At 41.7% G+C, this 24311-nt stretch overlaps 1 protein-coding gene across 1 annotated transcript in view; it reads left to right on the top strand.

The window, feature by feature from the left end:
• The first annotated feature begins 3492 nt into the window (after nt 1–3492).
• Nucleotides 3493–24311, top strand: part of MCUB (mitochondrial calcium uniporter dominant negative subunit beta) — a 101714-nt gene continuing 80895 nt past the window's right edge. The window contains exon 1 of the mRNA XM_054591625.1: nt 3493–3686. Coding sequence (XP_054447600.1) covers nt 3591–3686 — 96 coding nt within the window. The 5' untranslated portion in view covers nt 3493–3590. The remainder of the gene's footprint in view (nt 3687–24311) is intronic.

Here is a 24311-nt window from a genome sequence, read left to right as displayed (position 1 = left end):
ACGTTGCCAAGTTACCAGAATTATGTGGCTAGTTAAAACGTAGTGACATTTGCCCTGTCCCCTGTGGCTTAGTAGGTTGGCCGTTGTCTTGCAAATTGAAGGGTTGCTGGTCCAATTCCCAGTCTGGGCACATGCCTGGGTTGCGGGTTTGGTCCCTGGTTGGGGTGCATATGGAAGGCAACCAATCCATGTTTCTCACTCACATTGATGTTTATCTCCCTCTTTTTCCCCCTCACTTCCCCTTCTCTAAAATCAAAAATAAAATAAATTCTTTTAAAATAAATGACATTTGAAATGAAAGGACACTGAAACTAATTTGTGGAATATTCTTTTAAATATTACTGCTTATATGTGAAAATCACTTGATGGAAGTTTTCCCAAATTTAAGAACAGTCATCAGAATTGACACAACATTACCAATAATCAATTATAAAGCTCAGAAACACTTTTCTAAAGTGTCAATGACATAAAACAATTCAACATGCTGGAGAAAAGACAGTTATCTTTTCTCTTCCCTCTATAGAAAGTATTATAAAATTGTCGTTCTATGAAAAGGCAATTAAAGGGAATGTAGCAAAAAAAAAAAAAAAAAAAATCACAGTGATGTGTAGGGGCAGATTCTGTGCTCCCAAGTGGACATTTTCTCTTCTTCATTTCCTTTCTAATAATATGCTTTTCTTTCTTTCTTCCTGCACCCCCACCCCACTCTATTGAGGTATATCTGACAAATAAAAAGTATATATATTTAAAGAGTACAATGTGATAACTTGATATTATAGGTAGGTAAATAGATGGTGAATAATTACCATAACCAAGTTAATTAACACTTCTGTCACCTCACATATAGTTAGGTCTTTTTTGGGGGGTATAGTAAATACAGTTTAGATATACTCTGTTAGCACATTTTAAATATATTTTACAGTATTGTTAACTGTAGTCAAAATGCTCTATATTAGATCCCTAAAATTTATTCATCTTATAACTGAAAATTTGTATCCCTTGACCAAACTTTCCCCATTTTTTTCACCCCCCAGCCTCTGGCAACTACTACTCTACTCTCTGGTTCTATGAGTTTGACTTATTTAGATTTTACATAAAAGTGAGACCATAGTATTTGCCTTTCTCTGTTTAATTTATTTCACTTAGCATACTGACCCCCAGGTTCGCCCATGTTGTCTATTGCAAATGGCAGGATTCTCTCCTTCCCCTTCCCCTTCTCCTTCTCCTCCTTCTTCTCCTCTTTCTTCTCCTCCTCCTCCTCCTTCTTCTTCTTCTTTTTTTATTTTAAGATTTTATTTATTTCTTTCAGGGGGAAGGGAGGGAGAAAGGGAGAGAGAAAGAGAGGGAGAGAAACATCAATGTGTGGTTGCCTCTCACAGGCGCCCTGCTGGGGACCTGGCTCATAACCCAGGCATGTGCCCTGACTGAGAATCGAGCAGGGAATCCTTTGGTTTGCAGGTCAGCACTCAGTCCACTGAGCTACACTAGCCAGGGCAGGATTTCCTTCTTTTTATGACTGAATAATATTCCATGGTAAATATGCATATATAATAGCATATAATATAATAGAGAATATATAACATGTAATTGATAATGGTTATATATCACATTTTCTTTATTCATTTTTCTCAGTGAACACGTAGGTTGTTTCCATACCTGAGCTATTAGAGAAATGGGGATCCTGCACATTGATGGTGGGAATGTAAATTGCTACAACCACATAAAAGAATTGATAGAGTTTCTTCAAAAAATGAAAAATAGACCTACCATAGATCCAGCAATTCGACTATGGGGGTATATATCCAAAAGAAGTAAAATCAGTATCTCATGAATATATCTGTGCTCCCATGTTCACTACAGAATTATTCACAATAGCCTACATGAAACTCACTTCTTTCATTTGGAGCACTAGCTAAAATAGAAGGAAAATACTCAGGAAAGTTCTCATGTGGACTTAATGTTTGCTGTGTCACACTATCTGCCTAGGGCAATTGTACTTTGAAATGCAAATGCTAGTTAACACGTGTGGCTTTGTCTTTGAGTTAACAAAGTTTTTGCTGTCATAGAAACCTCCATCTTTTTTCAATAAAGAAAAGAGATCATCATCAGGAAAGATTTGCTACTTGTTGCAGTGTTTGCCAGTTTTGAATTTCAGAAAAACAACAAATAATTTAGTGTAAGTATATCCCAAATATTTAATATATTTTTTAAAAAAGAAAAAGTGTGACCCATGCAATATTTGGGACATACACTAAGAAAAATTTATTAGTTGAATCTGAAATTCAAATGTAACTGGGCCTTGTTTTATTTAACAACTTACTGTAAGTAAGCTATGTAATAGCTTGGATTCGGTTGCTCTTAAATGGTTGATGTTTGTTTGTTTTTAAAAACAAAAAGTCTCCAGGATGTCCTGGCCAAGTGGCTCCATTAGTTGGAGCTTCCTCCTGTATACCAAAAGGTGCTGGGTTCCGTTTCGGTCCGGGCACACACCTGGGTTGCTGTTTCCATCCCTCACCGACGTTTCTCTCTCACGTGGATGTTTCTATCTTCTCTCTTTTCCTTCCTCCCCCCCCCCCTCTCCTCCCTTTCCTTTCTCTTCTCTTTCTCCCCCGCCTCCCAAAAATCAATGGAAACATATACTCAGGTGAGGATTTAAAAAAAAGCTTTACATTTCCCAGGGGTTGGGAAGACTAAGTTCCAGTTCTTTAGCAATTAAAAGCGTGCTGCAAAATATAAGCCGATTAAGCTGTGGGACTGTCCCAAAGAGCTAGGGGTGGGCCACCGTCTGGTGAGTAGCAGACCTCAGGCCGGGCAGAGATGGGCCTTGGGCTTACAGTCCGATCGACCTTCCTGCGGTCGCGACAGAGATCAGCCCCGGGCCCAAATTCCAAACAGACCTCCTACGCCCTGCCCCTTTTTCGCTCTTTTTTAAATTATTTATTGATTTGAGAGAGAGAGAGAGAGAGAGACAGAGACAGAGACAGAGACCGAGAGAGACAAAGAGAGACAGAGAGAAACATCGATTTGTTGTTCCACCCATTCATTCGTTCACTGGTTGACTCTTGTATGTGCCCTGAAGGGGGGAACAACTCGCAATCTTGGCATATCCCGACGGAGGACGCTCTAACCAACTGCGCTAAGAGGCCAGCGCTGAAGGCCGCTCTTAGAGCACCAAGTTAACAGCGGGCTCCCACGTCGAGAGCTCTCCCGCTCGCCAAGTGCGGGTGGCCGGCTGTCACTCCTGAAGGGGCTTCCGCAGGAGGAGGGCAGCCTGCCGGGCAGCGCCGCCCTCGAAACCTGCGGTGCGTAAGGGGCTTGGCCCTTGTGCTCTTTCTCTCCTCATCCTTACTGTCTTTTTTTTTTTTTTTTTTTTGGTCGGAGGAGAGAAAACAGTCTCGCGCTGGGGTGTGTGCACAGACCAGAAGTGGAAGTGGAAGACGGGCACACCCTCCTCCAGCCCGCCCAGCCTGCGCTGGGCGGGGAGGCGAGAGGCGGGCGACGCGGGACGAGGCGGGGCGCCCACGGCCAGCTCGCTGCAGCCCCCACGGCAAAAAGGCTGACGGAACTGAAAGGAGCCCCGCGCCTGCAAGATGATGCTTTTGAGAGGCTCCCGATCCTGGCGCCTGCAGCGGCCGCCGACTCCCAGCTCCCCGGGCCGGTCGGGATCCCGGCCGCTGATACCCCAGGTAAGACAGCTGGCTCCGCGGCGGCTGGAAAAGTTTGTGGGGGGCACTTCTGTGGAATGGAAGCTGAGCGGCCGGGAGTTCACTTCGTTTCTGCGCGCGCGAGGACCCGACAGTAGTCGCGGGGCAGCAGATGCAAGGCCGGGGTCTCGCCCGGGGCAGATGGCAGGAAAGGCCAGGGATGGGGAGGCTCGCGGGCCATCACCCCGGCCTGGTTGTGATACGAAGACCTCAGGACTGCGACCCGGGAGCGGCAAAATACCCGGGGAGGCGGTTTCTCCGCGTCCCGACCGTGATCAGGAGTTAAGTTTCATAGCCGCTGTGCCCCGGCTCGGTGGTCGGTGCCCGAGGGGGCTAATGATGAAGCGCAGCGGACCGTCTGCCCGAGTGTGGACTACGGTCGGAGGAGTGACATTTCCATCGTGAGAACCGCGAGCCCCTCCCCTCTCTAGAAGAGGGAAAAATAACTCGCGTCTTTTCCGAGAGCCGAGCGGGGTGAATCATGAGCGTGTGCTGTGAGTAACAGTTGGCCTGACACAATGGCCCCGTGGACTGCGTGGACCCTTGCTTGGAGGAGGGAGGAGAGTGGATGCGCACTGAAAAAGACACAGGAAGCAGGGGACCGTGCTGCGTGTCCCTGGGGCGGTGAGAGGGAGCCCGCCCTCAGCCCGCTGAGGGAGTAAAGACAGACCGCCTTTTGAAAAGAGCCTTCCAAGTGTGTGGTCTCGAAGGGGTTAGTTTCTGAGTTGTAGTTTGTAACCTCCCTCCCCCCCCCATTAGATTAGTTTCAGATTGTTAAAGAGAAAAATATTTTTTATCTTTCAGCTGTGCCGTTTGAAAGAAAAGCAGAAAGCCATGCCATTATCTTGTCACTTTCACTTCCTGTTTATTTTTTTCCCTGCAACTCTCTCAAGGCCTCAGAGATTGGATTGATGCAGGAAATGTTTAAATACATTTTTAAATGCCTTCCCTAAAAAAACAAACAACAACAAAAAAATGCCTTTCCTGAATGTTTGAAAGAGAGTGAGGGAGGGTATTATGTAACTAATATCTCAGAAAAGGGCTAACTCTTTAAAATGTAAAACGGTAGATTTAATAGAGTAGTTGGAGAGAGAGGCTTTTCCATTTTGTAAATTGTATTTTTATAAGTGTAGCCCTTGACAGTCAAAGACATACCAAACAGTAAACCAACACAATACAAGGAACACTTTTCACCGTACACTATTTAAACATAAATGAATGATTCAGTTTTTTTATGACATCTAACATTTTGAGTAGAATTTTTATTGAACCCAAAACTGACTGCCCTCTCTCAAATGATCAGTCTAAGCCCTTTTTCCCGGATTTCCCACCTGATGCTATATCTAGGGTAGTGCCATTGCATACCCCAACAGGGGAAAAAAACACCAGTGATGTTTGCAACCTGACAGCTTGCAATGATTTTATCATTAATAGTATCTCAAGTGAGTATTCCCAATTATATTTGGCTTATTCTGAAATTCTGAGTATGCCTTACAGGAATTTAGTAACCTTGAAAAATATACAATTTTCATCCTTCATATGGTAGGTCCACCAGTGTTTTGTGACTGGGGCGGGTGGGTAGGGGAGAGTTTGAAATTGATTTGTTAGTGTAGCAAAATTGCAAAATTGCATTTTAAAGAACACAGTGCACCTGAAGCATAAGAGAGCAGGGACATGTTGTATTACAATGGGCTAAGGCTGGACTAGTGTCCATGATCACGATTTGGTGGCAGCATCTGTGCTTGTCAGCACGGTTGTCAGGGCAATCTGTGGCTCCTGCTGGCCTTTCGGTACTCCAGCTCCGACTGACTTAGCTTTGAGTGATTATGGTATCTGGTGAATGATCTCTGAGAGAAAACCCTGGCCCAACTGCACCTTTCTTAATTTCATTTTTTTGCTGTTTAGTTTTGAGAAACCCTCTGATATGATTTCAAGCACCCCATGCAGCATTTGAGTCCCTACATAAACTATGTTTAAGACTTAAAACACTGAAGTGTACTGCAGAGGGAAGTTTACGTATTGAGTGTGCCTTTTTAAACTTATAGAAGCAAAGCATGTACTATTTTAAATCCCACTACCAAATGTTAATTTAGAAATTGTTTTCATCTTTTGAATTCTGTAGACATGTCATTCTTGTGTGACACTTTTCCTACCATTCTACCTAGTGTTTGTAATTGGCACATTGTATTCTCTCTCCGGAGGAGAGTGATTGGTTGTTTGTTGGTGGTTGTACTTACACAATAGAAAAGATATTGATGCTGTGGTCTCAGAGTAATTCTAGACAGGTTTTTCTATTAAATATTAAACATTACTATCCTCCCAACACTTAGATATTAGTACTAGATTTTTTGTTTTGTTTTGTTTTAGGTTTTACTACTTATTGCAGTTTAACAGTATCAGTGCTACTTTGCTGCCAGTTAAGCTAGAAAACCATTTGGTATCTTGGCAGATAAGTATCTGTTGAATGAGATACCTATGAAACTAAGAAAACCTGAAGCTAACATTAGTTGATTTAATAGCTGTATAAACTAAATGTGTTCATATCATAGAATAGAAATGAGCATCTAAGTTAGCTGGTGTTAGTCTAAGTAGGACACTTGAGTTCCAAACTGGCCCTGCCACCACTTAGCTCTGTGAACTTAGACAAGTCATTCAGTCTGTTTGGGCCTGTTTTGAAAACAAAGGGCCTGGTCAAAATTACAACTAAACTACAGAACAACCGTCATTCAGGGCTGCTTGAAATCTAGCTGAACAGCAAGACTGCAACTAACAGTCTAAAGAAGAAGCCACATTAAGACTGGTAGGAGGAGCAGAGATGTGGAATGAGTTGGTCCCACACACACGAGTGGTAAATAAAAATTGAGAGTGATGTCTTAGCTGCAGAGGCCTCCCTTGAGGAGCAAGGGGTTCTAGCGACACAACAGGCTCCTAGCCCAGGGTTCCAGGGCCAGGAAGAGAAGCCCCCATAACTTCATGCTTTAAAAACCAACAGGGATTCTGGCTGACTGAGATGGAGGTCTTCTGGAGTCCCAGGCAATTTATTTTAAAGGGCCCATGCATAGATTTACTCAGAGTCACTGTCTTTGAGCATCAGTATTAGGGCAGCTCAAAAAAGCACCAGGGACACATGGGGAAGAAATGAAGTATCTACCATCAGGGTAAGAGTTGGAGGGGCAGCTTTCCCCCAGGCAGGAGTGCTGGCAGAAGCCATTGTTCCTTTTATGAGACCTTGCTCCACAGAGCTGGCAGGTGGGCACCGTATCTGAGTCTCCATCAACCTGGCTATCAGTTTGCTCTGAGCTGGTGATTCCCTGAGACCCCACCCCACCAACGTTCACCCAAGATGTTTCCAGTAGTTTTTCCATACAATGGCTTGTCTTCGCCCATGCTTCAGACTTTCCTACAATCTCTCAAACAAGCAGCATCTGGCATCGGCATGCCCCATACCTCTCACTAAGTGGCCCCAGGCCCAGCAATAGCAGCAGGTGATCTTGGTTCACAGTTTGGCCTCATTTGGGCACTGCCAAGCCCAGCATGAAATACTCCATGTGATGAAAACCAAGGACCTCCAACCAAAATTACTCTACCCGGCAAAGCTATCATTATTGAGACTGGGAGGACACATGAAGAGCTTCCCAGACAAGAAAAAATTAAAGGAGTGCGTCACCACCAAACCAGTGTTATATGAAATGTTAAAGGGTCTTATTTAAGAAGAAGGAAAAAAAGATCTAAAATATGAACAGTGAAAGTGGCAATAAATTTATATCCATCAATAATTGAATTTAAAAAGCAAAATAAATGAACAAGCAGAACAGAAACAGACTCATAGATACAGAGAACACTTTGATGGTTGCCATATGGGAGGGGTTTGGGGGGTTGGGTGAAAAAGGTTAAAGGGATTAAGAAGTACATATTGGTAGTAACAGAATAGCCATCATAGAAGGTTTAATACTTCCTTCTGTCATTATCAGTGTTTTCATCTGTGAAATGTTGCTTATTCAAGAGTATCTAGCGTTAGACCCTCTGACATAATAGGCATCTTGAGCTAACCTACAGGTTGTATACCAATGTGTAATAAAACAGCATTATATGACATATTCTAGTACTGTCTTCTTTGTTGATCCTGTTTAATTTACCACAGTATTAATTTTCCTGGGTTTCAAAACATACCAGATCTCTGTTCTCTGCTCTGTGTATTTCAAATGCACAGTATTAGACCTCCGCCCAAATGTTTTCACTGAATTTTCCACATCATCATCCCTTCTGAGAAACAGCCCTATGAAATGTGGTCAATTAAAAGGTCCCCTTTAAAGGACTCCTGGGACTAATAGCTCTCTAGTATTAGAATTGTTGAGTTTCTCCTGAGTGTATGTGGGTTTACTGTCCAGACAGCGAAGTGCATAGCCAGTGGTGTTCTCTCTCTGCACCTGCTGCCAGGAAGATTAGGGCTCAGATTTTAGACACACCTTCTAAAATATGTGAAAGACCTTATGCTCTGCATCTGATGTGTTTGCCATACTCCTGGTTTCATCTGCTCTACCTTAATTTTTTTTCCTCCATTTGTGTCATCATCCATTTTTCTGTGATCATTTTTTAATGGGAAAAAGTGATACATAGATGTAAGACATTTTAAAAATCAGCTCTTTGGTGTTTGAACAAATATATTCTAAGTAGTTATGGGTTAAAGTGTGGAAAACCAATCTCTTTCTTGTTCAAGTAGTTTCCTTGGTGTTTTGCCCATAGGAAGGGCCCAATATTGATTGCATTGTATTGAATTGCTGTAAGAATTTAATTTTGATGCTGCCTCTCTAAAGGAAATTTGGTACTGAAGTCATTCACTCCCCCCTCACCCTTCTTTTTTCCTTCTTCCTACCCTCACCTGCCCTAAATCTTCCTGTTTACCCAGTCCCCATCTGAGATAAAATATAGTTTGGGACAACTGCCAATGCCTGTAGATCTCTTTATTCTGAGAGTTTCCTACAATATTTTAGTAACTCATAAATGGTGTTATTTGATTTTAAATTATTTTTACCTTAGTTACAGATCTGAGCTTTTGTTTGGCAGCTCTTTTGGGGATAGACAATTAGATATTTGTCTGGAATTTAGAATATTAGTGAGAGATGATGTATGAAATCTGCACTATAAACACGATCCACTGAAGAGAATTTCTCTGAGTAGATTTGAGGGCAAGAAATAGGGAATAATGAAAAGGAAGGCAAGAGGTGGAATTATAGTTGAAATGCCTGTAGCCTGTGAGCAGGAAAAAAAGTGAGGTAAAACATTAAATCTCATATCAAGTGTGCAAATTTTAGGGAGGAAGATCTTCAAGATTGACAAGGGTCAGCCCACAGTGTGAGTTTTACGATATTAAGATTGAGTAGTTGATTTGGTTTGTACAAACTGACATAGACACAGGTAGTAATCTTATTATATTCAACTCCACTGAGAATTCTCAGCTATTGTTGAGAGTTGTGGTAGGAATATTTTTTATGATGAATGCATCGTTCAAATTACAGTTCTGGGATGTAAAGATGAATTAGCTTATTTTCAACCTCTTAGACATAACAGTAAATAATAAATGCCATGAACCTGACTGGAGGAAAGAAGAAGGTATCATTCTTTTTGACAAATCCCCGTTGTTTTCCTGACTCTCTGTGTGTGGATACATTTGTATGTTCGTGTTCATGTTTGGCTGTCTTATTTGCTGAGCGTTTTGTTTGTCTTTGGTATAGCGTTTTTCTCTTAGGCTGAGCAGGATATTTAAAGAGGGGATTTTAAAAGGTGTTGATAAATAACTGCTCTTTCTGCCGGTAATGAAGCTAGAATACAAGCATGCATTTTTATTAGAGAGACTGACAGTAATGTGACCATAAACCTGGAAAAAAAATTACTTTTAGAAAACATTTTACAAACAGATCAACACAGCATTGGCTGACTAAGGCCTTGCTAGAGGATATTTGTTGTAACATTTTATAGTCTGATAATTCATTTCTGCTTTTGGAGTGTTTCAGATAATGTATAATAAAGCAATTTTTACTTTTCAGGAAAAAGTGTTGCTTCTTTTGACCTTGTACATATTCTGTTATGTGGGGGTTTTTATGAGTGAATCCAAGGTGAACAAGCTACAGTGGGTTCAGAAATCATGTTCTGGCCTCATCCCTGCAGTCACTCTTTCTGTTCCATGCCTTACGCAGCCCAGTCAGCCCTGCTGGACTAAGACCTCTTCCTGTGGCTGGTCACGCATTTTCACCCTTCTGCTTAGTGTTTATGGTGTTCCCAGGCAATGTCGTCTCCCTTTGGTCGCCCTCTTTAATTCTATTCCTGCTCCAAGGCTGAGTTCCAGTGCATGCTCACCCTCACCTCACCTCACCCCACCCCAGTTTTCATGAGGTCTCTGTAGGTTTCTGCCAGCAGAATGAATTACGTGACATGTTCTTTTGGACGCCCGTAACCCTTCAGCATTTGCCTTATTTCACCATGCATTATAGTTAGCTGTGCTTCTATGATCTTCCCACCTGGATTCTCCCAGTGCTATTTTTCCTCTTCTCTGACGGCCTCTGCCCTGCCACAGTAGGCGCATAATAAAAGCTTATTGGGTAGAGGAATGAATGAATGGATGATGAAGAACCAAGTATTGTATATACTTCCTTAACTGTGTGTTCTCTTCAGCTCTTACCTTCTCAGTTTCCTCTTTTCCACTTAATCTAGCTAGGGGATCACCTGAATTATCTACTTTTTTGATATGAGCCTTGAATAGTTGGAGATTTCTTAAAAGTTAACCAAAATAATCTTTATACATTTTGTATTTTTATTAAAAGAAAGGAGTAATCTTTAATCATGTTTTGGTTAATTGCTTTATTTCTACATCAGGATTTTTGAAAGACAAAATTAACATAATTTAATGAAACAAATTCTGTAAGGACAGCCCGGTGGATGAGTATCTTCTTGCCTGTTTTAAAGTGTGGTGTTGCCTGAGGATGATTACATGGAGAGGCAGTTCTTGTCTCCATAGACCAGGGCTTCTGTAAGTGGAATTATCAGAGTATTAGGTCATATTGGTTTTAGATTTGTGAAGTGCTGTTTTGTGATTGCCAGAAATTATCTGTTAACTAAAAACTTGATCATTAAAACTGAAATAATTTAGAACATTTTAAAAGTCAATTATAAAAATTACTTGTTTGTAAGATACAACTTCTGGGCAAAATAGAAAGTTAATCTTTTTAAAAATAACCACCCCGAAAAAGGAATATAAATTTTGATTAGGAAACACGCAGTTCTTTCCCTGTGATGATCCTTCTATTACTCTCCAGAAGCAGAGCACGCTTTCCTTTGGAGCATGGAGTGTAGCAGTGAAATTATCACCCGTTGGTCCTCCAGTGCTTGGGGATGGGTCAAGGGAGGCCCTTAAGGAGCATGTTCAGCAAAATTTGTTGAATACCATTGAGTCGTCAAGTACTGGATAAGTAACCATGTATAGAGGTTATCATTTATTTGTTTTACTTTTACAGCCTAAAATCTGAGGCCTTTGAATGTGAATAGGAACTTTTAAAAATCTATAAGGTTCATGCAGGAACTGTGGCCATTGTGCCAATATTTCAGGTTTTGAGGGCAAAATGGATAAGCAGGATGGTAATGGAGGTTCCAGCTGTTACCTGAGCCCTTGCTGCTACTTGTGCTGCTACTACCCTCAACTCCAGGAGCTGGTTCCAGCTTGACTCCTAAAAATGGTTTAACTAAAAGCTTGACTTCTTTATCCCCCATCCTGATTAGGCTGGTCTACTTTGACATGTGGATGCCACTTCTCACGCGTTTGGTTTTGCAGAGCTAAGTCCTAGTCTGTGACATTTTAATTGCCCACATTTTTCGTGCCCCAAGGGTGGGTTTTGTCTTTTACATATATATATGAAAGTTTATTTAGAAAGTCACAGAGGAGAAGTGAGCCATAGAAGAAATGGGCTTAGGAAACAGGGTACAGAGTCAAAAGAAGGGCTCTTGGAGTGTAGGAAAGAGAGAGGCAAGGAAAATGCACGTGGAGGAAGGGTTGGGTAAGAGGGTATGCTCCGCAGAGAGCTGCTCCAAAGAGAGCCATGCTGGGTCCTCCATTTTGAGGGTCTTTATTTGGAGATCTCAGGGGAGGATCCCAAGAGAATATTCACCAGCTTTCCAGTTGTGTCCGTTCAGGGTTGTGGTCTCTGCTGATTGGTTGGGGCCAGGGTGGTGGTTGGGGGTGCAGTCATTCGTCAATGCAGCTGTTCCAGATGGAAACTATGGTAGCTCTTGTCTGGTTTTGCTGCTTTTCTGGGCCCTGGAGCTGAGGTTTTGCCTTTCATCGAAGCCCGAGATTTCAGTGGAGGAATTGTGGTGGCTCATGCTAAGACTGAAAGCTTGTTTCCAGTTGGCTCATGAGGGTCAAATAAATATTGGAGACAGTAAATACTAACAGGATTCAGAGAAAACAGATCATTATAAATTGAAGACATGAGAAGAAGTGAGACTTGAACTAAGCCCTGAGAGTAGGTTAAAGGTTTATAAGACATATCTGAGTGGGAAGATGGGGCATAAGCACAAAGAGCGGAGACTGCAATGGGTTTGGGGGGTCCAGTAAGAACTCTGATCAGTTTGATCAGGCTGCAGGAAGTACTTCCTGTGAAGTGTGGTCTTTGACCTGACTTGGATTAGAATGTTTGATAGACATTGTCTTAAAATCTCACAGGATTTATGTTTACTGAATTAAACTCTGTCACAAACTATTATCCTGTGAAGCAGGTCCAGAAAAAAACAAATTCTCTGTTCTTATTAGTTTGAATAATTCTAGGCTAAGCCACACCAAATTAAATGGATTTATTTACCACAAAATTCTGGGAACTTTACTTGGCTAATGGGCATTGGGACAGTCTGAGAGTGGAATGAGGTTGATCACAGACCTTTTTTATCCTAAAACACTCCTAATAACTTCACCCAGAAAAGTGGTCCACAGAATACAATTTGGGAGACATTACATTAACAAATTAGATTGGGGATGGATTATGTTGAAAGATACATGAAATCCTGCTATGTCCTATTCTTACTTTCTGAGGCATAACTAATATTGCCAATCTGGCTCTAGTGCATTGGACCATTCTTACATGCTACACTCTTCAGCCTCCTTTGCAGCCAGCACGTGACCAAGTTCTAGATACCCTTCACAAAATGGAAGTGCAACTTTTAGTTTACATACTTAATTAGGAACCTAATGTCTCCCTTCTACCCTCTTCTCCCTCCCATGGGATATGTGGAAGAAGTGAGACAGCTGGACCCTGCAGGAGCATACAACCCTCTAAGTGATGGAGGAACAACTAGACCACTTCCATAAGTAAATGCTTTCCTGATTACTAGGTAGAATTCATACTTCCTTCCTATGTCTGTGTATATAGTTCACTCATTTTACCCCTCATTTGGTACTTGTATACTTCCTTGTATCAGGGCTTTTTGTGTTTCCATTTCACAAGCGTGCCAGCCTCCCCCATGAATATTCTCCTAACTTCTGAAGTGCAGGTTCTATATCTTTTACATTTTGAGGCATATTATGTCTTTGTGTTTTTTAAAATTCTATTTTATTGATTATGCTATTATAATTGTCCCAATTATTCCCCCTTTGTGCCCCTCCCACCCAGCACCCTCCACTCCCTTAGGCCATCCCCACACCATTGTTCATGTCCATGGGTCATGTGTGTAAGTTCTTTGGCCACTCCATTTCCTATACTGTACTTTACATCCCCATGGCTATTCTGTAACTACCTATTTGTACTTTTTAATCCCTTCACCTCTTCACCCATTCCCCCCATACCCACCTCCTATCCAGCAACCATCAAAACACTATTCTGTATCCATGATTCTATCTCTGTTTTTCTTGTTTGTTTAGTCAGCTTTTAAGATTCAATTGTTAATGGATATACATTTATAGCTATTTTATTGTTCATAGTTTTGATCTTCTTTTTCTTAAATAAGTCCCTTTAATGTTTCATATAATAATGGTTTGGTGATGATGAACTCCTTTAGTTCTTTCTTGTCTGGGAAGCTCTTTATCTGCCCTTTGATTCTAAATGATAACTTTGCTGGGTAGAACAATCTTTGCTGTAGGTTACTGCTTTTCATGACTTTGATTATCTTGCCAATCCCTTCTAACCTGCAAAGTTTTTTTTTTTTAGAAATCAGCTGACAGCCTTATGGGAACTCCCCTGTAGGTAACTAACTGCTTTTCTCTTGCTAATTTTAAGATTCTTTTTAATCTTTAACCGTTGGCACTTTAATTATGATGTATCTTGGAGTGGGCCTCTTTGCATCCATCTTTTTTGGGACTCTCTGTGCTTTCTGAACTTGCTTGTCTATTTCCTTCACTAAATTAGGGAAGTTTTCTTTCATTATTTTTTTCAAATAGATTTCCAGTTTTTTGCTCTTTCTCTTCTTCTGGCACCTCTGTGATGTGAATGTTGGAAAGCTTGAACTTGTCCCTTAGGCTGCTTATACTATCCTTGTTTTTTTTTTGGACTCTTTTTTCTTCTTGTTGTTCTGATTGGTTGTTTTCTTTGCTTCTTTATGCTCCAAATTGATTTGATTCTTGGCTTCATCCACTGTACTGTTGTTTCCCTGAAAATTGTTCTTTATTTCAATTAGTGTATTCTTTGTTTCTGACTGTATCTTTTTTATGCTGTTGAGATCCTCACTAAGTTCATTGAGCGTTCTTATAACAGTGTTTTGAACTCTGTACCTGATAGATTGCTTATCTCTGTTTGTTTAATTATTTTTCTCACTTTCAACCTGTCCTTTCATTTGGGCCATGTTTTTTTATCTGCTTATTTTAGCAGCCTCCCTTTGTTTGTTTCTTTGTATTAGGTAGAGCTGCTCTGACTCCTTGTCTTGATATTGTGGCCTAATGTAGTAGGTGTCCTGTAGGGTCCAGTGGCACCACCTTCCCTATCACTCTAGCTGGGTACTCAAGCTGCGCCCTTCGTGTGGGCTGAATACACCTCTCCTCTTGTAGTTGAGCCTTGATTGCTGTTGGCAAGTCAATACGAGGGATTTACCCAGCCATTCAGTTGTGACCACTGGCCACTAACCTCCACCCTCTGTGGAGGATAAGCTGTGCGGCGGCAGGGTATTGGTGCTCCGATGTAGTCTGTGGCTCTCCACTGGGTGCACAGGCTCGGGTTTCCTGGGTGGTGTGGTCCAAGGTCATCCCCAACAGTGTTCTGCCTGGGACCACCCTACCTGAGCAATACAACGATCTGAGATGGTTGCTACTTGTGCTGGGCTTGAAGATTCCCAGGCAAAGCCAAGCTGTGAATCTAGGTTGGTGCTGCTAGTGCAGGCCCCGGGGCCACTTAGCAAGAAGCATGGGAGCTTGTGGCTTGCTGAGGCCAGTTGTTGCTTGTTTGAGAGGATTTAGGAAGTTGTTAAGTACGAGCCAAGACCAGCCTTTCATATGGAAAAGTCACCATTCACAGCTTGGGTGGGCTCTTAAGTTGGGTGGGACGGAGGCTCAGAGATCTCCAGGGTGGGGCAAGCAGTGTTAGCCAGGTGGATGGGGTCTCAGTTATGGCACCAGCCTGCTAGCTCTGTGGCCCCATGCGGGGAGGGTTCAGAAAAGGGACAATGGCCTCTTCCTGACTTTCTCTCTGGGAGAAAGCTGTCCCCCAGCTCTTGCCTTGGTGCTAGACACTTCAGTTCCTCCCTGTATGCCACTGGCACCTTTCAAGCTACTACTCTGGTGCTGGAACTCAGAGGGAGTGAATCTGAATAAGTCTCTGTGTGGGTTCTTTAAGAGGAACTTCTTGGGACACCAGAAGTTACTTCCACTGACTCAATCCCTGCTGGTTGTTGCAGCCAGAAATTGTGGGGACATACCTCCTTGGCACTTGGAACTCTGGGTTGGGGGGCCTGGTGTGGGGCTGGGACTCCTTGCTCCTGAGGTATCCCTCCCAAATTTTTATCCACCACACGTGGATGTGGAGCCAGTTGTTTTGTGTCTCCACCCCATCTGCCAGTCTGGATGGATGTGGTTTCCTTAATTCTATAGTTGTCAGACTTCCATTCAACTCAATTTCTGATGGTTATTAAGTGAGCATTGTTCTATAGTTCAGTTGTAATTTTGATGTGATTGTGTGAGAGGTGAGCTGTGTTTACCTATGCCACCATCTTGACCAGAAATCTTCTTTGTGTTTCTTATTCTGCCCATACAGGTGCTTATACTGGTGCTAAATGAATGAGGCATAAGAAGGTAGCTGTCAGCATCCTTATGAGTGATGATATGGGTCTAGACCAGGTGCTGGTAAACATCTCCCGTAAAGGTCCAGATAATAAACATGTTAGGCTTCACAGGCTATGGTCTTTATCCAACTACTCACCTCTGCCATAATAGTGTTAAAGCAATTATAGAGAATACAGAAATGAATGGGCATGTGTGTGTTCCAAGAAACTTGGTATGCAAAAATGTGAGTCGGCCAGATTTGGCTCATAGACCATAGTTGGCCAACCCCTAGTCTGTACACTCTGGACCAAGATTTTGGCAATCGTAATGGACTCTGTTCTAGAAGATGAATTCGGAACTGGCAGTGCAGTGTATGTAGAGGGAGACAAGAAGTGAGTACTTTTAATGAGGACCAGTCGCAAAGTCGTGGTTACTGTGCATGAAGCTGGAATAACAACAGCTGGTACGATGAAAATGTAAGAAGAAAATATAAAGATGTTTTAGGATTTCAGCAGATTGGGGTATAACCATGGGGCCTAACAACTGTAGTGCCTGGCAGGAATGAAAGGAGGAAGAGAATGGGAAGGCTGAGACTAAGTAAGTTGCTGCCCAGAGTCAGAGGAGCAATCAGAATCCTGTGGTGCATTCTAATTACTATGGGACAAGTGACCTGGTAGGTATAATGGTGAAGACTTGGGTAAGGAATGTTCAAGAGACAGTGCCCTGGCACAGGCATTTATTTCAGTAGGTTTATTTTTCTTTGGAATTATTGTTAAGCCATGGTACAAGTTGTCTTCCATCTGAACCCAGCATTAGAACTTAGTATGTATATGTTTTCCTCCCTTTTCCTTTCCCAAACCTTTTTTATTTTTAAAAAATAATTTTCTATTGTATCTGTTGGTTAGAGTAAACTATGTCTCTGAAACAAAAGACTCAATAATAATTAAACTGCCATATTCTTTAAAGACAGTTTTTTTCTCCCTTGGGAAGTAGTTCTGATGTGACCTTTTCAGGTCGGCAATAATTTGGCTCCACACAGTCATTCAGGGACCTAAGCTGACCAGTTCTTCTGTCATCTTAAATATATGGCTTCCAAAGTCAAAAGAGCCTAGAATAAATAAATAAATTTAAATACACACACACACAGAAGCTTACAAGGTGTTATGGGCTAGGCCTCAAAGTATCACATAATGCATGCTAATGTTCCCTTGAGTATTTCATTGAATACGTCAGATGGCCACATTTAGCTACAAGGGGGCCGAGAGATGTTATCCTAGGTGGGATCCACATTCCAGCCAAAACTCGATTACTGTAGGAGAGGGGAGAATGGATTTTAGTGGACTTCAGCTGTTTCTGCCTCAGTTCCTTTGGCCAGAAACCAGATAGTTTTGCTTTTTTGTGGGCATTTAATCTCCAAGGCCCCACTGAGCTTTATTTATATATGTTCCATGCCGGTGGATATTGGGGAACAGGGAAACTTCATTTCTTTCTGGAAAACTTAAAAAGGAAATGGTGAAAATGCAGCATTTTAAATTTGGGCTGGAATAAGAACATCTGACACCTTGTTGGGCTCATCATGAGCTGCCCTCAGGGCTGTAACTTAATAAGAAAGGGTGTAGTCTCACTTGTACATTTAAGCTTTGGAAGAGAGAAATAAATTCTAATTCTTCAATTAGAATTTGAAGCTGGAATTCAAATTTATGTAATGACACCTGATAAGGAAGAAAAGAAGTATTTTTGAGAGAAGATGCTGATGATATGGTTTTAGGAAAGGACTTCCTTTAGAGAAATTGTAGTGATTAATAGATAAAGGGGCAAAGTAGAAGTTAAAAAAATATCGTGCATATCTAGTATATGAATTTAGTGGCATTTTGTAGGCTAGCCTGTTATAAATGTGGTCTTAAAAAGGAAATCTTAAATTGATACTTAGGGTGCTTAAAAGATGCTAACTGTGTTTTAGGAAAAAAAAGTGCCTTAATCACATCCTTTTGGCTTATATGCAGGCTTTTAAATTTTAATTTTTCAGGCTTGGATATCACTATTGATCAGTCTTAAATGCATAACTTTGATTGACTTTGAGATACTAGAATTTTTTCCTTTCCAGTGCTTTTCATGTACTTCAGTATAATTATTGTTTTATATAATGGAATTATTAGATTTTCATAAATACATTCCTTGAACTTGGACACTATATATAATTGTCTATGAAACATAAATAAGAATTTAGTAAAAGAGTTGTCCAAAGGACTATTTTTTATACATAGTAATATATAAAATATGTATACAGTCATACCTCGGTACTCTTTGGAACTCGTCAAACCCTGTACTCATCACATTTTGATGAGAAAAAAATGTTTCAGCGCTTGGCGCTTGCTTCGGACTCATCGCACTTGCTAGAACTTTTATTAGTCATGATACCGCCCGCAAGAGAAAATGCTTCATTGTTTGGCACTTGTTGGTTTCAACATTCATCACGAGTTCCAGAACAAATTAATGATGAGTATCAAGGTACCACTGTAATAGAAAATAGATATAATTGGAAAATATAATATTATCACTAATACGAATCTATTATGATATCATGAACTGTGTGCATCGCCTGGCAAGGTCAAAACAAATAAGGTCATGCTAGGTCCTGTGGAACTGTATTTTTCTGGAGGCTTATAATGCTCATTCCGTACTGCAGCCGATTGACCTGGCCTTGGCAAGCACATGTCACCATTGCTGTAATAGCAGTAAAAGAAAACCAGTTTCTTTTGAAAGAAAATCCACTGAACCACACCTGGCTGGCTGGTGTGGTTCAGTGGATTGCGTGCTGGCCTGCAAACCGAAACGTTGCTGGTTCGATTCCCAGTCAGGGCACGTTCCTGGTTAGCAGGCTAGGTCCCCAACTCGGGGCGTGTGAGAGGCTTGATCCATGTAGTTTTTCTCCCTCTCTTTATCCCTCCCTTCCTTCCTCTAAAAATAAATGAATAAAATCTTAAAAAGGACAATTGAGCAATGCTATAGAAGGCAGTTTCTCTCTCTCTCTCCCCCCTCCTCTTTTAATTCTCACCTGAGGATATGTTTATTGATTTGAGAGAGAGAGAGAGAGAAAGAGAAACATTGGTGAATTGCTTCCTGTATGCACCCTGACCTGGTATCGAACCTGAAACCTAGGCATGTGTCCTGACTGGGAGTTCAAACCCGCAACCTTTTGGTGCATGGGATGACACCCCAACCAACTTAGCTACCCAGCCAGTGCCAAAGTTTCTCTTAATGGAGAAAAAAACTAGGATTAGTAAATCCTAGCTTGAAAGTTAGTTGCGTGCAAAGAATCTAGCAGTTTCAGTTGATCCACAAGCCACCACCTGTAAGTGTTGGATTACCAGAACACCAGTGTGGCTCCTGACATTGTATCTCATGACATTGATATCAGGACTGCCACAAGTATCAGGGTTGTTATGTTTTGTTACTGAGGAAATACTTTAGAAGGGACTCAGACAAGCCAGTGGGGAGAGAGGTGCATCCAGAAGGCAATTAAGATGTTGAGTATTTATTTGGGAGATGATTAAAGTGACAGGATATTTTTTAAACCAATTCTTTTTTTAATTTATTGATTTTAGAGAGAGACAGAGAAAGGGGAGGGGGAGAGAAGCATCAGTTTGTTGTTCTGCTTCCTTATGTATTTCTTGGTTGATTTTGTATGTGCCCTGACTCAAGATCCAACCCACAACCTTGGTGTATTGGGACAATGCTCTAACTAAGCTACCTGGACAGGGCAGCGGCAGGATATTTTTTAATCTGGTGAAAAGAAGGCAATGGAGAGCAAAGTAATTGTTTTTGAATATCTGAGAAGCTATTATGTGAAAGAAAGTTGTCATTCTGTGTTGCTTCAGAGCAAGGCTGTCACTCCTAAGAGTGGGCAGAATTCAACTCTATTTAAGAAATTATTTGTATATACTCTAGCCATTCACCAATCGATAGACTACTTCTTAAAATACAGGACTCTTAAGCTACTAGAAGAACTCAGGCAGGAACTAGAGAAGCACAGGGGAAGGCCTCCGTGCTCAGGGAACACACCAGAACCAGAAAGCAAAACTGTTTCCTCCTTCAGTGTCTCTCTGGTGCCCTTCACTAACAGAACTTTAATGCCAACCAGAAAAGGAAAAATATGTAAAGAGCCGAGATCCATTTTCACAAAGAAGTCAGGAAGGGTGAATTTGGAGTTTACAGGCAGCAAACTGATAACCCTCACAGGAGGGCTGAGGTAGCACCTGCACAGTACTTGAAGTGGCAGCTGCGCTCATAAGCACTGCCAGCCTGGGGAGGCCACAGTGGGAGACAGAGGCCACACCATGGCAGGGGCACTGATGGAGGAGTGGTAATTTTGATACAGTGCTGTAGTCTAGGGCAGAAATCAGGGAAACAGCACTTGAATGTTCCAGGGCCAGAAAATCCAGCCCAAATGGGGAAGAGCTAAGGCAGAGAGATCTGGGGGGGGCGGGGGGGGGGGAGAAAGAAAGAAAGAAAGAAAAAGATAGACTTAGATGAGGAAGTGAGAGTGAATAGATAGGAAGGTAAGGGGTGGATTACTGAGAAGCCAAGAAGCAAGTTTAAGTAGGGTTGTAGGGACCTTGGTCAGGGCCAGATCAAAAATGGGAGGTCAGCTGGGGTGACCTAAGGTTCCTTTCATCACTTAATGTTCTGTGAGGGCCCTTAGGTATACAACCTTTGATCCTTCACAAAATTGGACACTTCTGAAGCCTGGAGGTTGGTAAACTCACATTAGCTAGCTAAAAATTAGCCAGCTGCCATACATCCCTTTCTGCCCACCCCTTACTGCCTGCCTTCCCTACTAAGAAAAAAATTTGGATTGTTTGGGGCGTCCCACCCATGGCCCCTGGGCCACATGCGGCTCAGGATGGCAATGAATGCAGCCCAACACAAAATTGTAAATTTCCTTAAAACATTATGAGATTTTTTTGTGATCACGTGTTGCAATGTATTTCACGTGGGCCCAAGACAATTCTTCTTCCAGTGTGGCCTGGAGATGCCAAAAGGTTGTGTTGTAGTTTTCTTTATTTGTGCGATATTGGGTTTAGAATGTTTGCTGTGAGGTTTTGCCTGGAAGTGGCACAAGTGTGCTACTCGTAACTGTTGTTCATTTGAGCTTAAGCACAGGTGTGCCACATATGGAATTCACTTTGAAATGAATCCAGGCTGCTTCATTTGTTTATTCTGTTTAGTGGGATTGTGCCACCATTTAATTAATGAAGTCTGAATTTGTGCCAGTCACTAAGCACCGTAATCAACAGTTGTTATGCTTGCAATTAATGTGGAAATAGCAAAGTGTAACCTCTCTTGGACAGAAATTACATTACTTTAATGGACCTTTGGAACTGCTTTAGGATGCAGTATCTTAATATTTAGAATTATCCTGCTTATTTAAAGGTAGTAGACATTAGAAAAGGCCTTTCATTGGCACAAGAGTGGCCATTACAACTATTACTATTACATTTCAGCATGGTAATATTCTTGGTTTTAAAACTTTAGAAAACACCTTTGTGTTCTCTTAGTCATCTTGCTTTTTTTGGTAACTTATCTCCTGTTAAACACATGTTACAGCAAAATTGGCCATCTTAGTGGAACATGACTTTCATCAGCTCTCCACCTGACCTGGGAATTTGGAATTGGGTCTAGGATTGCCATCTCTCCTGGCTGCTCTTCAGCATAGTGGAGTTGCTTTCTTGGAGCAGTTTGGTAATTATCATTTTCTACCATGTGGACCAGGAAGCAATGTAAATCATTTTATAGTGATAAAGCAGAGTGATACTAACACGTTGAGAAAGGAGAAATGAAATATGGATTGAGAAGACTTTCCAACCTCACCATGACACTTCATCCCCTGGCTCTAGCCCATTCCTGACGCTTCACTGATCCTTCCATGTAGGCTCCATGAGAGACACTCCTATCCTTCCAGGAAATTCTCATTCTAGCTTAAACTGAGTCAAGTAGAAGATTCTTCCTTTCATCCATATAACAAATATACATGAAGATCATTCAGACTTCTAAGAGAAACACTAAGATCTTGGTAGAAAAGTGGGCAAAGAACATAAATGATTCTCAGAAAAAGAAATTAAAAATGCTTAATAAACACATTAAAAATAGTTTGACTGATAAAGAAATGCAAAAGCAATAGTGCATTAGATATCACTGTTGTTTTTTAACCTATCAAATTTGCAAAGAAAAACAAAGATAATAAATATTCAAAGCATAAAGCATGTCATGATGTGAGAACTCTTCTGGGCTGCTGGTAAGAGTCAAAGTGATTCTGTAATTCAGAGTCCTGACAGGAAGCAGATGGGCTACTCAGATAAGGGTAAGTAGAGGAGAGTTTATATATAAAGGAGCATTCACGGAAGTGGGGGCACAGGGCCCGCCACAGGGATGGTGCAGGAATGCTGGGCCGAGGGGGGATGGGCCAAAGGCCACCCCGAGGGAGGGCCCAGCCGGACAGTCACTCGGAAATCATTTCCTCTTGTTCCATTAAACATTCACATTCATTAAAACTAAAACTGCAAAATTCTCAGCCTTACCGATTCAGGTTAAGACTTCAAGTGCTTTATTAAGTGTTTTTTAATGAAGAAGCTAATTTTTTCAAAGTCAAACCTCTTAGTATTGTTTTCCTTTTTATACCAGCAGCCACCGAAGTCAGCTCTCCTTTTGTTTAATATACATAATGATAGCTAATACATAACATATGCTGGAAACTGACGTCAGCTCTTCCCATGAGTTATCTCAGTCAGTCTCAGTAATAAGGAAAAACTCAGTTTTCCACTTTCGTCTGTAGGGAAATACCCAGTTCTTCCCTACTGTGTGTTTCTTCATTGTGAATCTTCTTTATTAATACTCACACTCACTTCTGATACTTCTGGTCACCAAATGTGTTGAGGGTTTTCCCACAACAATTAAGTCTCTGATACCAGCTGGGTCTAGTTTAACTCAGTTCTGACGCGTTCTGCTCGGAGACAGCTTCAGGTCTCACAGGTTAAGGGCTAAGCCCACAAGACCGCTGGCCACCCTCCTAAACGTGCACTTTAGATAATTGCAAGCCCCGATTATCACCTGTGCTTCTAACCCACTAATTAGCTACAGATCAGAGATTTCAAGAACACTCACCTGAAGTCTGTTTAATTTGCTAGAGCCTCTCATAGAACTGAGGAAAATATCTACTTAATTTACCAGTTTATTGAATTATATGATAAGGGATACAGATGAACAGACAGTTGAAGAGAGGCACCGGGAATGTCCCAAGCACAGGAGCTTCTGTTCCTGTGAAGTTGAGTGACTCACCCTCTTGGTGTGGATGTGTTCACCAGCCTGGAAGCTCTCTGAACCTGCCCTTTTGGAGTGTTACAGAGGCTTCCCCTCACACGGGTACAATCCACTATTAACTGAGTTTTTCTTCCCCTTCCCCCTTTCTGGAGGATGGGGTCAGGTAGGACTGAAAAATTCCACGCTTCTAACCAGGGCTTGGTCTTTCTGGTGACCAGCCCCTATTTAGGGGCTTATCCAGAGTTGTCTCAGTAGAAAAAAAGATGCTTCTAGTGCTCTGATCACTTAGGAAATTACAAGGTTTTAGGGGCTCTGTGCAGGAACCACAGGCAGAGACATCTCTCTCTCTCTCTCTCTCTCTCCCTCTCTCTCTCTCTCTCTCTCTCTCTCTCACACACACACACACACACACAGTCTTTTTTTCTATTATCTTAGGGGCTCTGTGCAGGAACCACAGGCAGAGACATCACACACACACCCCCCCCCCCCCCCCCAGGGAGAGACATATCACACACACACACACAGAGTCTTTTTTTCTATTATCTTAGAGCCCCCTCACCGAAGCCCTGGGAGATAGGTGTCCACATTACCCATTTACTGATCAGCTGATGAAGGAACAAAGCCTCAAACCAGGCCTGTCGCCTCTCAGGCCTGTGCTCCTAACAGCTCTGCATTATTGTTGATGTGTCTTCTCTCTTTCTTTGAAAAAAAAAGTTATAAAACAATATCTTTTCAGGCTTTGATTATGCTGATTCAGTTGAAAAAGAGCTTTGGACACACTTGACTGTTTCATAGTCATTGAAATGGATACTTGAATTCTGTAAGAGCTGTGAGATTAAATTTTAATGTACCACAAAGATGACCTAGCCATACTAGTTTCATGTGGAAACTTGTTTATGATGTTAAAGTGTAGTTTCCTAAAACCTTTTTAAAATTTTTCCAGATAAATAAATGGCTGAATAAAGGTCCAAATAAACTGCCTTATTTTTTTCCTTCAAAAGATGCAGTGGACTTTCAAAGAGGAAATAAAGTTAATTAACATCAATTAGTTAAAGGAGACTTTA

The sequence above is a fragment of the Pteronotus mesoamericanus genome, unplaced genomic scaffold, assembly GCF_021234165.1.
Source record: "Pteronotus mesoamericanus isolate MK-2021 breed Mesoamerican mustached bat unplaced genomic scaffold, CSHL_Meso_final scaffold_232, whole genome shotgun sequence".
Lineage (NCBI taxonomy): Eukaryota > Metazoa > Chordata > Mammalia > Chiroptera > Mormoopidae > Pteronotus > Pteronotus mesoamericanus.
Note: the sequence above shows the minus strand (reverse complement) of the source record. Positions and strands in the feature narration are given on the sequence as shown.